Source organism: Vidua macroura, chromosome 10, assembly GCF_024509145.1.
Source record: "Vidua macroura isolate BioBank_ID:100142 chromosome 10, ASM2450914v1, whole genome shotgun sequence".
Lineage (NCBI taxonomy): Eukaryota > Metazoa > Chordata > Aves > Passeriformes > Viduidae > Vidua > Vidua macroura.
The window spans coordinates 10,898,772-10,915,480 of NC_071580.1; the positions used below are offsets into that span (position 1 = coordinate 10,898,772).

The following is a 16,709-nucleotide window of genomic DNA, read 5'->3' on the forward strand; positions in this document are numbered from 1 at the left end:
AGAGTAAGTGATGTGTCCCTCAGGGCCCTGTCCTGTTCAGGGGCCGCTGTAGTACAGCGGTGAGGAGGTGGCTGTTCCTCAGTAATTCCTGACTTTGTCATGAGACTGGCTCGTAGTAGTACCAAAGTTCTGGGTACAGGGGAAGGGAGGGAAGGTGGGGTGGTGGAAAACAGAACTTGGCCAGTTTTAACTCGATTACTGTGTTCTTTCCAGGCCAATATGCTCGGTTCAGCCAATTGATTTAAACTTCATTGATGGCCCATCTGAAGATGGCTCCACAAACAAAATTGAGATCAGCATGGATTGTGTCCGGGTGCAGGACACCGAGCTCAACGACCCCATGTGGGTGAGTAATGAGAAACTTCCTTAACCTTTGCGGGCAGAAGGGGACTTTTTGCAGGAGCTATTCCAGCTGCATTGCTTCAGGGCCAATTTTCCCACCTTGGCTGGCTCCTCACCTGCTCTTCTCCTGCAGCAGCAATGGCAGGAGAGAGGGATGAGGCAGCTGAACTGGCAGGAGAGCTGAGGAGCCTCTTACACAGGCTACTCAACAATCCCTGCACTCTCCCTGCTTAGGGCTAGTTTGACCTCAGGGTTAAAATAATTTGGATTCTGGGCACAGTTGCAATTTTGCTGACCAAGGCCAGAGGTTCTTCACTGGTTTTTCTGCTCTTGAGGGTCATATATGAATAAAAACATGTTCTCAGACCGTGGTTGGGTTCTTTTCCCCTCCAGTTTCTTCAGACTAGAGAGTGTTTGTAATGAGTCTTGGCCATGGGTTTCTCAGGGATATGGCTCAAGACTGGAATGCAGATGAGGCACTGGTGCTTGCTGGTTCATTGCCTTTGGCACTAACAGACTGGCTCTTTCTTAGGAATAGCTCTTCTGAAGAAGCCAGGTGCTTTTCTTGCAGGCTGGAGGAGGAGATATTTCAGGAGTTTGAGTTGCTCATGTCCTATTTCTGTTCTTCCTGGGTTTTGTATGCTTTGGGGTGAAATGAAGTGTAGTTTTAAATTTGTGTTGGTATCTGTAAATTTTCTTGATGTACTGTTTCCATCCTGAGAAACTGTTGTCGTTTAATTCCCTGGCTAATCAGCCACAATTTTTGATGTGCCCAGTGATGGTGTGGTGGCAGTCTGTATCCTGGTAGTGTCTGTGGCCTGGGGGATTGTGTCTGCAAGGAAGGAGCTCCTGGGTCATTCTGGACGCAGTCCCTGGTGACAGGAGGTTTGACCTGTCAGTGCTGTGCTGGGGAGGCTGCAGTGCTCTTCCCTTTCCATGCAGTTGCAAAGGGTTAAAAAGCTGCTTTGAGGTTGGGTATGTACCTGGATAATGTGGTGAACTAATCCATGTGCACAAGGAGAGGAGACCTACATCACATCTGGTTATCTTTTGATTCAGCATTTGGTGGGGCATGAGGGGTGCAAGCCTTCCATCAGCATCTAGATCTTGTCTTTTTCCACCATTACAGCACAACTCCAGTGAAACAGTGTCTCCTCAATAGTCCAAAAGATTCTCCATGTTTACAGGGGATTCAGATTTTCAAAATGGACTATAAGGGTCTGTTTGAACTATGTCCTCCTAAAAAACAATTCCCAACAGTTTAAAGGTCATTTGCAGTAACTTTTCTCCTTCCATGCTCAAATCTGGATTTGTGGCATTGAGCACAAACTCACCTCCATCTCCCGTTCCTCCAAGCTGTCTGCAGAGCCCTGTGGTAGCTGTTGGGCTCACTAAAGGCCTGTTCAGTCTCCCTCAGTGGTGCAGTGAAACATGAATGGAAAGTCCCTTCCCCTTTTTCTCTCTGAGCACTGCTGCCTGGGAAGGGGACAAGAAGCTTTCTCTATGCAATTATTTCTTGCTGACAATGAGTTTGAGCCCAACCTTGCAGGAGGCATTTCTGGAGAGGCCAGGCTGCAGGGTGACTTCTTTTTAAGAAGTGTTTTTCACTGACATGACAAGCTGAAGGGGGAGCGGGAAAATTCCATCCCATCCTCACCCTTACTGTAAAGGCAGCAGCTCGGAGTACATTAATGTATGTACATTAATAAATGTTCCAGTTTGTCTTCGGTGGAAGACAGCACCTTCTCTCAGTTGAATGCTGGACAAAAGCCTTCACAAAGCAAAATATGCACTGCAAACCTGTGCAAACAGCCCGTCTTTTAAAATGAGGAAAGCTCTTTTTACTCCCCTTACCACCACCACCACCTCCCTATAAATTTGCAAACATCCCTGACAGGTGACAACTCCCCTTGCAGAGAAGTCTGTGTTTGCTTTGCTGTTTCTGGGGCTCGAAGCGGCTGCAGCTTTCATTGGCAGAGAATGTGTAGCCTGGGGCAAGGTGTTTGCTTTAATCTGAAATACCTTACAACTCTCTTCCCCTCCAGCTTCTCTTTTCCTTTGGATGGCTTCGGGGCACGAGCTTCCCTTGCACCTGTCTCTCCTGTAACCTCTGCCATGTCACTTCTAGACACGAGGTGCTGCACGCAGCTGATTGCAGCAAAGGGTTGAAGAGGGCAGATAAACACAAAGGAATGCAGCAGAAACAGAGGGGCCCTGGGAGATGAGCACTGAGATCAAGGCAGAGTGCTTTATAGTATTACATTTGTCTTAGGAAAAGAGCAAGGCCAGTTTTTCTCCAAAATGCATCACCATGTGAGATTTAAATGGATGTAGAGCAATTAAGAGTGGTTTATTTAAAGCAATTGTCCTTGTGTGGACTTTAAAGCAATTCCAATCAGCTTTTAAAATAAGATTTGCACCTTCTTGCAATTTATGACTGAAAAATGAAACTTGCAGTCTTAAAAGGTGTCCATCCTTGAGCCGAAGAGTTGTGTTGGTGGAACCTGCGATTTTAATTTTTTTTTTTAATTATTATTTGACTTTTGGGAGTACAAGTGCTTGTTCACAACAGAACTAGTAGTGGGGAAGGAGCTGCAGGGCCCGAAGAAACTGTCCCACAGGTGGTCTAGAAAATGAGCACGAGTCCTGCCCTGCTGAGCACCCATCAGTTGTGTTCATTGCCTTGAAAGTGCAGCTCTGGGGAGAAACCTAGGGAAGAAGGTTGGGTGACAGAGAAACCCCTCTCATCTGGGCTGTAGCCCTGTCTCTTGCTGAGACCTTGCAGTTCTCATGTACTTGTTTTGAGAAAGAAATAAACTTCTGTGCCTGTGTAAGAAAGGGGTAAGAGAAACTGGTGATCTATACTACCTTGGGATGAAAAGATCTGAAGGGGGCAGGAAGAGGTTTCTAGGTCTGGTATAACATTAGACAGTCAGCAACCTTCCCCAGCCGTGTGCCTTGTGACCAGCTCTTTCACAATGTCCTGGGTGGCCCATCCTGGCTGTCAGCTGTGGCCTTTCCTTTCCCCTGGTGTGAACCACAGGCAGACTGGGAAACCCCAGCAAAGATCTGCCTTTTTTGCATATCGGAGTGAAGGGCTGGTGGTCCCTGTGGGTGTGGAGAACACTTACTTTGTGCCATGGCCCTGGTGTGGGAAGGATCTGCAGATGGCCAGGAAGGTAAGGTGCATGCACATCCTTGTGGGCCTCCTGCCATTCATTAAGTGCACCAAGGACGGTGGTCCCCAGCCTCTCCTCTGGTCAGGGATGTAGCCAGCAGCTGTGGGGTGTGGTGGGGTGATGTCTAGTTCCCTGCATTCAGGATGAACACTGATTGCAAAGCCTGTATCCTGCAGTGCTGGAAATCAGGTAATGCTACAGCAATTTTATATTTGTGTCTGACTGGTTAAATGCCCTGGGGCATCAGGGAGGAGGGGTCTGGAGATCTCTCTGTAGGAGTGGGTGTGTGGCACTGCAATAACCCATGCATTGTCCTGGAGCCGCCTTAGTGCTGTCAGCCTGCTCTACCAGGTGCAAAATTGCTTTCTCTTACCATGTCTCAAAAGTCCTGTAAACTCACTGATGCTAAGAGATGCTGGTCTGGACCCAAAGCTGCTTTGGGCTAAGGATTTTGGCAAGAGCATCCTGGTAAAAGTGTAATTTGAGGGCTTTGGGGAGTCTGTGAGTCTTCTGCCTCCACCATCCCAGCAGTGCGGCCAGGGCTGCGGGGACCCTGTTGGCAGGAGCTGGAGTGCTGTCCCCAGGGATGGAGCAGCTCATCCCCCTCCCCCTGTAAATACCTTCCTGTCATGCCCCTGAGCGAGCCCTCCTCCAGCAGCCCCTTGCCTAACCAGTTCAGCGGAATGCCTGCTCCCCAGACAGTGCCGCGGTCAGAGTTTTCTTAACCTGGATCCATCCCTCCCCATAAAAGGCAGAGAGAATTCCTTGCCTTTTTTTTTTTTTTTTAATTTATTTGTTCTCCTTCATCTTCTGCAAATAATGGTGGGGATTTGCTGTGTGTGGCTTGATTAGGCAGTGCTGAGCAGCCTGTGGACTGGGTTTCTACCCTGGGGATGGTGGTGTGTGTAGGGCTGGTTTTGGGTTTAGGTGTACAGCTTTATGGGCTGTTGGTATCCAAAGCCTGGTAGCTACAGAAATTTTGGAAGTGCAATGTGTGTGTTTCATAGTTTTAAAACTGAGAGCTTCAACTCTGTGGCTCTGCTGTTCTCCCTTATGCATAGAGGTGGAGGTAACAGTAGGCTGTAGGGTAGATAGACCAGATGCATCTTGTGTAGGAAATGGAAGTGTTGAGGCTCTCAGCCTCAGTCCTTTTACCAATGACACATCTCAGAGTTGGAATATGATGCTTCCCAATGGAAACAAGCAACCTTTCCCATATTTAATCTGCTATAGGCTCATGAAAGTGCCACCAAACCACCTAGTACAGGATACATTCCCAGGCTGCAGCCCAGCAAGCTGTAGAGGAGCTGTTTCAGCCCAAGGTGGCTGCTGGCTCTCTTGTGCATGCTCTCAGCCTTAGCACCATGTAAATCAGTAATTCATATTTGATGGCCATGCACGAATTCCTGGTCTCCATCACGTGGGAGCTGTGGTCAGGACCAGCTGTGCATCTGATGGACAGACATAAAAAGCTCCCCCCTCCCGTCCTGCACGACTGCTGCATTCTAGCCAATGCTTTAATATTAAAGTGCAGGCTCTGAACTCTGTTAATTTTAATTGCTTCTTGAAAGTGTTTTTCTGGGTCAGGAGAAGAGAACTCCACTTGTTGCAAGGTAATGGCTGAAGAAGCAGATGAAAGCTGGTTACGGGGTGGTGGAACTGTGGGATGGATGTCCCTGTGTGCCCACAGCGGGGCGGGGAGCTGATGTGGTGAGCACTGCAGGAATGGTGCTTCCGTGCAGGGACTGACTAACATGTGATGTGTGCTGCCACGGGCTCTGGCAGCTGCCACAGCCCTGCATTTTGTTGGAAAATGGTTTTGCACCTGGAGGATGAGGCTGATTTGATAAGGAGATGCAGCAAAGTGGCTTGTGTGGCCATCTGTTTCCGTGCCTAAGTATTCCAGGACTGACCATAGCAGAGGAGGAAGGAAGGACTTTGTACAGCACAGGGATGTGATCAAAGCTTTTATTACTGTCTGGTTTTTGTTTGAGAGAGTTTGAGGCTTGCCAAGTTTCTCTTCTTTGTGGTTATTTATTCGTTCCATAGCTGTGTGAAGAAAGTTGAGATTATGCAGAGACATTTCCATAATGAGCAAAGGCATTATTCTATTGGAAGCTTCCCTCCAGCACCTCTCCTGTTTGCAGTTGAACTCAGAAGCTCTCCTAATTTAAGCTTGGCTTTGTAAGCCTGCCCAATGTTTAATCTGCTGTGCAGGTCCCTCCAAATGATCTGATCATTACGTTTAGGGCTGCTGATCCAGATCCAGAAATTGTCACTTCTTTCAGAGAAGAAAAAAGGTATCTGTATGTTCAGTTTAATCAAAGTCTGAAGACTTCCCTTGTGTGTGGCAGGGCTCTAAAGACATATTTAGGTTTCTTTAAAATAATTTTTCCCTATTTCCCTTTCCTCTGCTATTTGGTCCTAGTTCTGGCTGCAGACCAGGGATGGGTACATTCCTTCTTGTAGGAATGCAGCCAGTTGATGAGTATCCTTACACCAAGTGTTTTGTTTTTAATGTCACTTCCCAGGATTCTCAGTGGTACTGAAGAAAACTAATGGGTGATCTGTATGCTGTATGATAATTTTGGAAGCATATTTAGAATTCCTTTAAATATTTCTTCCCTTTCAGCATCTTGCTGTACATTCATCTTGGGAAGGAATAAATTTTTGGGAAGGAATAATTTTAAGCTGAAAAACACGAACCTACAGGAGAGTGACAGTGAAATGGGGTGTTTCAGGAGGCCTGGCTTGAACTCCCCAACTCTATTGCTATGAGCATGTGATGTGAAGAGTGTGGTAATTGGAGTCCTCTGCCTATATGCAAATGCCTCTAAACAAAAGAAGCAGTCACTTCAGAAAACATCTTCCTCAAACAGCTAGGCCTGCCTCCAAAAGTTTCCATGGTGCTACATGTGCTCCTTGAGCAAGTATGGAGCAATAATGCATTAGTGCTTATTTTACATCTTTAAAAAGTCTACACAAACACCTAATTAAAAGGCATCTTGATCTTGAAACAATAGATGGTAGGCACTTCTTCCTCTGGAGCAAGTTTAAGGTTTATGCTGTCTTGATGGGAACTTCACTCATTGTTTCTATCTAGTTGATAGGATCCTCTTTTTTCCCCAAAATTCACCTGCCTCTGGATGCTTTGTTTCGTGTTGTTTTTTTGTGTGTGTTGTTGTTTTTTTTGTTGTTGTTTTTTTTTTTTTTTTTAATTCTAAACTAAATTGTGTGAAGAAGGAAAATAAGGTCCTTTTCTCTTGTTAGCTAGAAGGGTGATGAATTGAGCTGTCCATATCCAGCCAAATGAAAACTCTGTGGAGCTTTATGGTACCCCTCTTTGTGGGGTGAGGTGAGTAGAGGATGGGAAGCACCTCACAGAGCTGACCATGCCAGGGAGGGGTTTCTCCTTCCAGGCTAAGACAAACTTGGAGCTCAGCCCTGGGAGTATCCTGCTCCCCTTCCTTGTCCAGCACAGCAAAGTGTCTGTGCTGCAGCCAGCTGTGGGGTGTAGCTTTTGTTTTAAAAGTTCTCTCTTGCGTTAATTGGGATTCTTGCTTTGAAGAGAGTCTCAGGCATCCAGAGTCTCACTATATATGTTGCTTTGTGGTTCTGCAGATCCTGCCCACAGTCCTCTTAATGACTATTATTTTTTCCCTCCAATATTTCACGAGGAGACTTCTGGAATAGGTAATGTTTTCTACTGAATGTCTCTACCATCTGCTTTCCACCTGTCACTGATTTGATAGCACTGAAATTAATGAGGGAGTGAATTGTCAGGCAGTCACAAAAAATTACATCTGTCTCTGTGAAGCGTAGATTTAAGGAGTGGTTTGTGGCCTGGGTTCGTTTGCTCACTGCTGACTGAACTCTTCCCTAATCAGCAGCTGAATTTGCAGAGATTAATGAAAGATCAAAGGAGTTTTCAGTAACAAGTACAACTGTCACTCTAAAAGCGTGACCTTCTATCTCCAGTCTGTTTAAGTAGAAGGAAAAGGTACTCTGAAGCACTTCTATTCCTCCTTGAGAGCATGGATGGGTATAGTGGACCTCATGCTGAAGTCCAGACTGGATTAAAATTAAACAAGTCTGAAGCAGAAGTGATCAATCTTCTAGGGAAGACCAGCACTGCAAAGTGCAGCGTTTCTTCATAGGAAAAACGGCATAAACAGGTTTCCAGACTTCCTGCCTTGGGAAGTGTGCTGTACTCCAAAGTGCCTGGGCAATATGGGATAACAGTGAAGTTTTAATAGAAGCCTGAATGGCCATGGGTTGCAGGGTCAGGGTGCAACCACACATTCGGAAGGCTCTTCTTGAATTATTGTGAAGTGGTAACTTTCTTTTAAATACTGGATTATTGTAAAAGGGCTTGGGTGGAGGGAGTTGGCAGCAGAGCAGAGGCTGGTTAGAAAGAGCTGCTGTGGTTGTGCGTTTAGAAACAGTTGTGCATTTCACGAGACCAGTCTGTAGTTTATATAAGATAAGGGACTTTCCCCTCATCTGCTTGTGCAAGAACAGCCCTGGTCTGTCAACAGTTGCTCCTTTCTCTAAGTGAAAACAAAATCTCTGTAATCTGTTGCTCTCTCCTTCTCCCTTTCCCTGGCTAAAGTGCTTGGTCTTGGGGGATGTAGGTTTGTGCCATGACCCTGTCCTGTCTCCAGCTGGAGGGATGGGACTGTTTATGCCAATTAGGAGCAATTTTCTTGAATTTTCTTGTGTAACTTATTCTCTCTTAACTTTTGAAAAATGTTTTATAAATGTGGGGGGTTCCGGGTGGTCAATCATGCTGTGCTGAGCATCCAAAAGATCCTCATAAGGCAAAAATGCAGTTTGAGTGTTGAGGGTTGTTACTCCAACCAAAGAGCTGCCCTGGCTTTAAGCCCCCAGAATCCCCTGGACACATCTACATGCATGAGTCTCTACTGACATGTGGGTTTGCATTCATCAGTGTGAAATTGTCTGCTGCCTGGTAGTTTTGTAGGCTTATGTGCTGCCTTGCCAAGATATGTGTCCATGTCGTTTTACCTCTAAGCTTTCATAGTGAAAGCAAATTCCTTTAAAAAGAAACACTAGGGTACAGTAAAAGTGGAAAAATTAGATAAAAGGTGTGCCAGGAAGCAGAAGCACTTTTTGATAAATGATCTCTATGCTTTGTCTGCCTCCTACATCCTACACCAGCTGTGGGAGGTCAGTCACTGCTGGCACTTTGGTGGGAATGACCCTTGATGGGGTCACAGGGTTTTTGGTTGTGCAGACAATGGGGAAGGTGTGGGTACCTTGCATCACCTTGGCTGGAGAGCTGAATCTCTCCGGAGGAGTGTCTTGCTCTCTCTCATTAAATGAAGCTCAGCAGCTGGAGGGCAGAGGCCCGGGGGCTGCGTGCGCCTTTCCTAAACCAATATTGCACAGCGGTTGTGAAGGGAACTGGTTTTGTTTCACAATTCCTTTCCACCTTTCCTCTCCCTGCTCCCCCACCATGTAGCGTTATCTCTTGACATGATGCCATTAACTCTCTAATTAGCCCTAGGGGTGTTCTGGGGGAGATAACGAGACTGTAGGAGCTCAAATAAGCAGCGTGCGCAGATGTTTACCCAGGGTCGGAGGGCAGGGCTGTTGTGACAGGCGTTTGCCTTGGGGAGGGCATGTTCCTTGGGAAGGAGAAGCTGACCTGCACCGTGGGCAGAGCTAGAAGCTGGGCTCACCTCCTGCCTTTGGCAAGTCCAGCTATTTACCTTGCCCTTTTAAAATGTGGAAAAAAATGCAGTTAGAAGTCCTTGGAAGAAGGGATTGAACCTCAGTGCTAAAAACTTGCAGACAGGGCATGTTTCTAATGTGAAGGTTTGTACATTTGAGTGCATTTCAAAGAAATTTCTGGGCTTCAGACCTGTCCCTGGGTGAGCGGTGAGGAAACCAGGAGGTTCAAATTTGTTCTCCCAAGTGCAGCAGAGAGGTTTCTCTGGGAGCTGGGGGTGCCTGGTCCCTCTCTTGTGTGTGGATCAGCTGCAGTTCCATGCGGTGCTGGGATGCACACAAGGCTGTAGCCAGTCACTAGCAAGTAGGATGCTGCCTTTTATACCTCATCTTTTTTATTTGTTCTGTCTTGCCATAAATGGTTGGATTAAAAACAAAAAAGAGGAAAGTCCCTGTTTCAGGGACCACATTGTTTCTCCCTCTCTTCCTTGTGGTTTGAGCAATGAAGATCAGCTCTGCATGAGTTTTCAAGAAGGCAGGTTGATTTTTGGTTTTTTTTTGGTTTGTTTTTTTTTTTTGAAAGTATTTTCTTTTTGCTGTTTAACCTGGCTTCATGCTATTGCAGAGTACACCTCTGTCCCTGTAAGATCTGCACTGGAAAGACTATCAAAGCCAATTGGCAGAGGCTTGTTTTTCAAGCATTCAGCAGTTATTCAGAGGTAACAGAAAAAAAAATCCACAAAAAACTATGTTCTATTTTTTCCCTCCTCCTCCTCCTGTTATCTCGGTCCTAATTTGTAAACATTCATGAGTTAAGTGAATGTCACAGTCTGTGGTGACGCAGTCGATCCAGATGCTATTTTTATACTAGTGGAGAGGTCTGAGCAGATTTTTAAAATTTGATCTGCAGGAAATTCTGCATGAACTGCCTAACACGCAGGCAGGTGTGCATGCACACACCCCCCTTCTATAAGAAATTACACAATCTCCAATAAACACTGCTGCTGTGGTAATGACATTTTTAATTGTCACAATTTTTTGCACTTACTTTGGCAACCAGAGAGGGTTATTGAGAACTTGCCCATGGTACTGGCAAGAGGAGCTGGGATGAGCCATGTAAGAGCATTCAAACAAAGACTGAATCAGCAGTTTAACTTGGCCGACAGCTCCTTTTGGAAACTTAGGGGTCTTGTTTACATTTAATTTTGTTCTTCAGCATACCAGCAGGAGCCACAAAGCATTGCCAGAAGCTTTCTAGAATATCTGAGTCAGACCTGGGAGAGTTGCAGCTGAAACTTTCAAATCTAACTAGCAATTATTATTTTTAGTTTCTGAGAGTATTGGAGGTAAATTACTTTAGGAAGGCTTCCTTTCCTGAGGCTGAGCTACTTTTTTAATTTCAATCCAACTAATCATCCAGAGCATAAGTGCCAGGCTTTTCTCTTGACACTTTGTTTTCTTTGTCTTCTACTTTATTCTTTTTCTATTTGGGGTGAGGAAGAGCTCGTTGGACTCTAAAGACAGAGTTAAACCTTGTTCATCTGCCCTCAGTGTGAAGTCATTCTTATGAATGTGTGAAAGGAGGCCCTTTGCCTGAATCTGTTTGCTTTTTCTGATTAGGCTAATTGGTATGATAAAGCATAATCTCTGTTTACAAAGATTGTCTTGCCATGACTTCAGACCATTACAGTTGGTGATTCCCTTGCAGACCTGTCCAGAAGGCTCAGACAAACTATGACTATCACTGTCCCACAGCTGAAAAGTGAGTGTGCAGTGTGAGGAGGGTGGGGGTGTCCTTTTGCTTTTATGACTCAGCCATTTAAGCATATGATATTTCAAGTTTTCCTCTGAGAACCCCAAAGAGATGCTGCCTGGCTGCCATTAGGTTGTTGTCTCATCTATATAAAAAATTTGTATCTGCAAAAGAGAGAATCAAATGAGGGTCTGGGGGCTTTTCTTCTTTGTGATAAGGTAGAAAGGTTCAAGCCTTTACTTTTCACTGGTGTGAAAATCTGAAGCATGGCACCAGCCTGTCAGACAAGAGGGCATCTTAGGAGGAGAGTGTATTTAGATCTGAAGCCAGTGAATCAAAGTTTGGGTCCCTGGGGTGATGAGAGGGACAGATGACCTGTGCCTGGGCTGCAGCAGTGTTGGTGGGTGCAGTGTCTGGTGCCTGCTCTGTAACCTCCTACCACCCCTGCTGGCATGGTGGTGTCCTCTCTTGTGTCCCTTGTGGATGACAGATTTGCAAAAAGCCACTTGTCTAGCATCTGATTCAGGGTGACCACACAGGGTAATGCATCTGAAACACTGAGCCAGGTCTGGGTTGTGTGTACAGAGGGCAGAGATTTGTGCTGACATGTCAATTTATTCATGCTATATACACATCTCCTCGTGTTTGACATGCAGATCTCTTTGGATAAACTTCCACGTATCTCTCTGTATCTGGGTGTTGCTTCACCCACAGCCACCTCCAGCCACCTGTGGGGCAGAACATGGCACATACCTCACACAACAGTCCTGCATTAATGACCTCGAAAAGGAGGATCTTCTGAGTTTCAGAGCATAGCTATGAAAGAGGATTTTACAATCACCTGCTGAGACTGGAAGATTTTTCTATGTACTTTCTCCTGCTGTCTCCTTCCCCTCCATAGGTTTTGAACTCATGGGCCAGTATGAAAAACTTGACAATATTTAGGGATCAAAATGGTCATCTGAGCACAGCATAACTTTTCCTCACTGTTAGACACTGTTTTCCTCTTCTGTTAGACAACAGAAGATCCATGGGTGACATAAATTCTTGCTTCATGTCCAGCTCTGTGTAAACTTTGTGGTGGTGCTGCAAAGTGCCCCGTTCAGATAACGGAGCCGTGGCTGCTCCCTGCAAACTTTACCTGGATCTCCAGATTAGCACTGGTGTGGCTTTTTGGCTTGTGCCCATCTCAGGTGAGGTCAGATAAGTACATCAGGCACAGTCCTGGTCTAAGGTGATGCTGGGGAAGATGGAGAGGAGGGCAAGGGGCTGTGGCAGTGGTCTATTGAGTTGTTCCTGTGCTGTGGGAAACTGGCTGTGTGCTCAGCAGCTCTTGCTGGTAGCTCAGGAGCACTGAAGGTATGTGTGAAGCTCAGGTGGCCCCGACCTGAGCTGGGATATTGCTGGCCGTGGTAGGTGGGGAGGGCTCAGTGCTCCTCTCTGCAGCCTGTTCTCTGAAGTGCCTCCTTGCACTGTGCTCGGTGAGGAGCAGTTGGGAAGGTGCACTGCAAATGCTTCCAACCTTTTGCTTGCACCCAGCAGCTCCGGTGAGCTGTGTTTGCAGAGTGAGAACTACATCAGACCCCTGGTTCTTGTGACAGGCAGCTGCTGCAGTGGAGGGGGACATTGTAATCCTCTGCTCTGTGTTCTTGTCTCTCTTCCTGCCTGAAAATGGGTTTGCCCCATCTTATTAGTGGCAGGCTTAGGAATGTGCAGCCTGCTCCAGCCTGGAACAGGCTGGTGAGCTTCTAGTGTCTTTTAATTTGCAGAGCTGATCCATATGCCGGGAAGGCAGCCCAGGAGCCGCCAGCCCCGTGAGCAGCACAGCCTGCTCGCTCCCATCTCCCCGTGAGCCCGAGTCCCTCCCTGCGTGCCCGGAGAAGCTGGGGTTAAATGATGCCCGGGGCCAGGCGTGGCAGGAGCAGCAGTCGCTCCGGGGCAGAAGCGGGGAGGTGCTGAGGCTGTGTGTGGGCGGCAGCCCTGCCCAGGACCCTTGTCCTTCCCTGCAAGGCCCCTGTGGTCGGTCGCTCGCCGCCCGCAGCGGGAGGCTCGGTGTTCCCCGGCAGCGCTGGCAATCCGTGCTCTGCATTTCGACAGAGCCCTGCTTGAGGACGGGTCCTCAAATAAAGTTCGGAGCGCTGTCATTAGGCTGCGCGGGCTGGGCCGCGCTCTGATCTGGATGTTTGGTTTCCTCTCTCCCCCCCTTCCCAGCCCTTTGGAAAGGTGTTCTGTTTCTCCTGGCGCGGTGGCCCTTCGGGAGCAGCTGCCTTTTGTTCTGCCGTGCATCCCGCTCGCCCGGCGGATCTCGCCGGGGGCTCGGGCTGCCGCCGGCGCAGCGCTGACCTCGCACCCCCGGCACGCTCCGGGGGCTCCTTGGGGGACACCAGGACAGGACAGGGGGTTTGTCCAGAGTAAAATCACAGTGGGGATCTCTCCTGCAGATCACGGCTAAGTGCTCTTCCTATCTTTTGAAAAGGTTGCCGTGGGCATAGTGTCCAGGTGGCTTTTACTGACCGGCACCCAAAAACTTCTCCCATATAGTAACTCAACATCGTGAGTCCCTTTGGACGAGTTGGGATTTTTTACTTGATTTTTAATTATGATGCAAGTTCAAAGCAACTGTAAAGGAGGGGGAAAAATATAGCTGGAGTGATGCCCTGCAAACACAGGACCTCTTGGCTGTGCGTGTGGATGGGAGCACACAGGTGACGGAGAATGTAGCTGGATTATGGTGCATGGAAGCAGTGATTGATTCTCAGAAAGCTCCTTGGGGGCTTTGTCCCAGATCTGCACACAGCAGCAGCCAAATACTTGGCTGCATTACTGTATTACTAGTGTCGAGCATTGCATCTCGATCCCTTTGTGAACGTTTTGGTTCTTGGTAGCAGCAAAGCCAGTACCTGCAAAAAACAGCCCTGGAATCTTTGTAGAAAATAAATAGGAGAAGTTTCTTGGAGCAGCTCTTTTAGCACAATTTCATGGCTCTCTTTTGAGTTCCCAAACTCAAAAAAAGTGACAGGGGAAAGTTATTGTTTCCTTTCTTCCTTTCTTTTCCCTGCCTGTCTTTCTTTTTTCTTTTCTCTTTTTTTTGGCCATTTCCACCACCCCCCCCCCCCCCCCTTCCCTTTGCTTTTTAGAGATTGGTGATAAGGAATTCTAACTACTTAATGAGCTGGGAGAGGCCTCTCTCCATTGGAGTGGAGGACTCCAGGTGGCACTTTGACAGATTGGACAGGTAAGGCAGGAGAGCCCCACCTCCTCCTCCTTGCCTATAGTTAGGTATATAAGGGAAACTTCAATTATGCAGAGAGGCACACTCCGAGTCCTGTTATCTCCACAGTAGCATCACATATTTTTAGGGTCTTCTAGGGGGTGGGAGGTGTTTGTCAAAATCCTGGAGCCAGAAGAAAGAACAGCAGCGTTGATCAATTTGACTGCTAACATGTTGTACCTGGAAAACAATGCCCAGTCCCAGTATAGCGAGGTAAGGACTCTAGGTTTCAGTTGTGATATCTCTAATGTATTTTTATTTTTAGTGAATACGGGCAATTTCTTCACCCCTGAAGTTAGGTGTGGAATATACACTTGTTTTTGTGAGACTTTTGCATTTTATAGTGGGAAACAGAGTTTGTTGGGCTAAGTACTTGAATGAGAGTGAGCTTCAAATCTTTGCGTTTGGGACAGCAAATTTGTTTTGGGAAGCTTGATCAGCCAACATAATTTTCTTTCATTGGAGAAGCAAGGCAGTTTTTATGGTGGGCAATGCACACAGATTGCATTCCTGTAGCAGTCTGAATACTAGCTGTGTTGTCTGCATTATAACTCTTTTATGAGTCTTTTATTGCCAAAATTGCTGCTTGTGGTTTCAAGTGGATGGTATCTAGGAAATAACTAAAACGTGTTATAAATCCCTTCTTAGGTTACTTTTTAAAGCAAAGTAATATGCAAAGGTTTTCTGCTGCAAATACTGCATTAGCGTCCACACCAACACCTCTTTTACTCAGTGCGTTAATACCTTGCCTCATAACTTACAGCACCAAGGTATTTTACACAGGGTGTTTGTAGAAGTATATTAGGATAAATGCATGTACAATATATGCATTTTGCTTTCTACAGCCCTTTGCACTTCATGGGCATGAGTGGGACGCAAACTTCAGGTGCAGCTTTGATTTCATTTTTTTTTAATTATTTATTGAATTGCTTTTAACCAGCTTGGGTCGATGCTTTGTAAGGTGGTAGTGGAGAGGATTGCCACACGCTGTGCAAATCTTGGAGGAAGTTACCAGGGGTTGAGGGAGATCTAACGACAATATTGGTTTACATTCCAGCGGAGACAGCAGCTGTGTTGACACTTGCCAGAGTGGCAAAGCAGCCAAAGCTCTGTGTGTGTGCGCGTGTGTATTCCTGAATAAAAAGCTTCAAGTGGAGGGCACGGGGTACGAGCCCCAAAGCAGACAGAACCTCAGCCACTTGGAAGAGAAAACAAAATAGAGATTGAAAGGCTGAGAGCATAGCTAGGAGATGAGACAGGTGGTGAGAAGTCTGTAGAAGGTTTACTCGAGGCTTGCACGCCTGGGATGGCAGGTCTGTGACTCGGGGAGAGTGAGAGGTAAACTGAAACCAGTGTGCTCTGCCCGTCCCTGTCTGCAGGGAGCCCAAACCCCTGTGTGCGCCTGGTTCCTCTGCTGCCTCCATGCAGGAGACCCAAACGGGTGACTTTTGGTTTTTTCCTAGGTTAATTATAAACTCTTAAATCTGGAGAGAGCACTTCTTGGAGTGTTTGCTTGGTGTTATTTGTCTGCTGCTATCTGATCAACTTTCGCTGAATAGCAGCGGTGCGGCTGTGGAGTCCCTATGGTTGACTGGCTGGGCTCATCTGTCAGAAGCGATGCGCTCAGGAGCGTTCTCGCTCTGCTTAAATGCCACTCGTCACTGTTGCTGTCAGGGGAGGTTTTTAAAAGGCTTTAGCTCTGATTTTATTTTTCTTTTCCCCCCTCCCCTCACTCTCCCTCTTACCTCCTTGGATTTGAACAAGGTGCACTGACTTTGTTCATCTAGCGAAGCATTGTACTCTGGGGAAGGAAAACACGATTAGCATTGACTTGGCTTCGTTTCTGAGGAAGAGCAGCCTCACTAATGACTTGTCTCAAAAGAGAGGGAGACTTGTTAATGATCAATTAAAATATATTGGTGATGATGAACCTCAGCCATCTTAAGCTCACAAACAAGAAGTAGACTTTGGCATGATTTCCTTAGAAAAGAAGAAAAAAATTCTCAATGTGCAAATAGAAGCAGCACTTTGTTGGCACTGGTAATTGCAGTTTAGATTTTAGAGCTGTTGCTGGGTTGGTCACAAGGCAGACATACCAACTCATGAAAAACTTAGTATCAACTAGCTTCTGGGTTTAGAAATGGACTTTATTTAAGGGGAGAAAGTAATTCCCCCCATATTAAAATCAAGTTTCAAGATGAAGAGCAGGGATTCCCCTCTCATCCCAAGCCCATTTATCGGGGTGCTGTGCCCAGCCACCCCAGATGTTGGCTGTGTGCTGGCAGATGCCGAGCTCCGGCGTCCTCACACGCTGGCTGCGTGGTGCCTTCGGCCCCAGGAATGTATTCCCAGCCTGGGAACGGGCCATTGCACAAGCCCCAGTGCAGGCTGTGTGGTCAGGGCGGTGAGCTCGTGCCATCACCCATGGCCCTGGGCTGCCTGTGCCTGTGATCAGATGGGTGCCTTCCAA

At 46.9% G+C, this 16,709-nt stretch overlaps 1 protein-coding gene across 3 annotated transcripts in view; it reads left to right on the plus strand.

Moving 5' to 3' along the window:
• The first annotated feature begins 266 nt into the window (after positions 1-266).
• TP63 (tumor protein p63) overlaps positions 267-16,709 on the plus strand; it is an 81,935-nt gene continuing 65,492 nt past the window's right edge. The window contains exon 1 of one of the 3 annotated variants that reach the window (XM_053986580.1): positions 267-346. In XM_053986580.1, coding sequence (XP_053842555.1) covers positions 299-346 — 48 coding nt within the window. In that variant the 5' untranslated portion in view covers positions 267-298. Of the gene's footprint in view, positions 347-14,349; positions 14,453-16,709 lie in introns of those variants that run through there. The other 2 variants (XM_053986579.1, XM_053986578.1) reach the window with 2 other exon arrangements.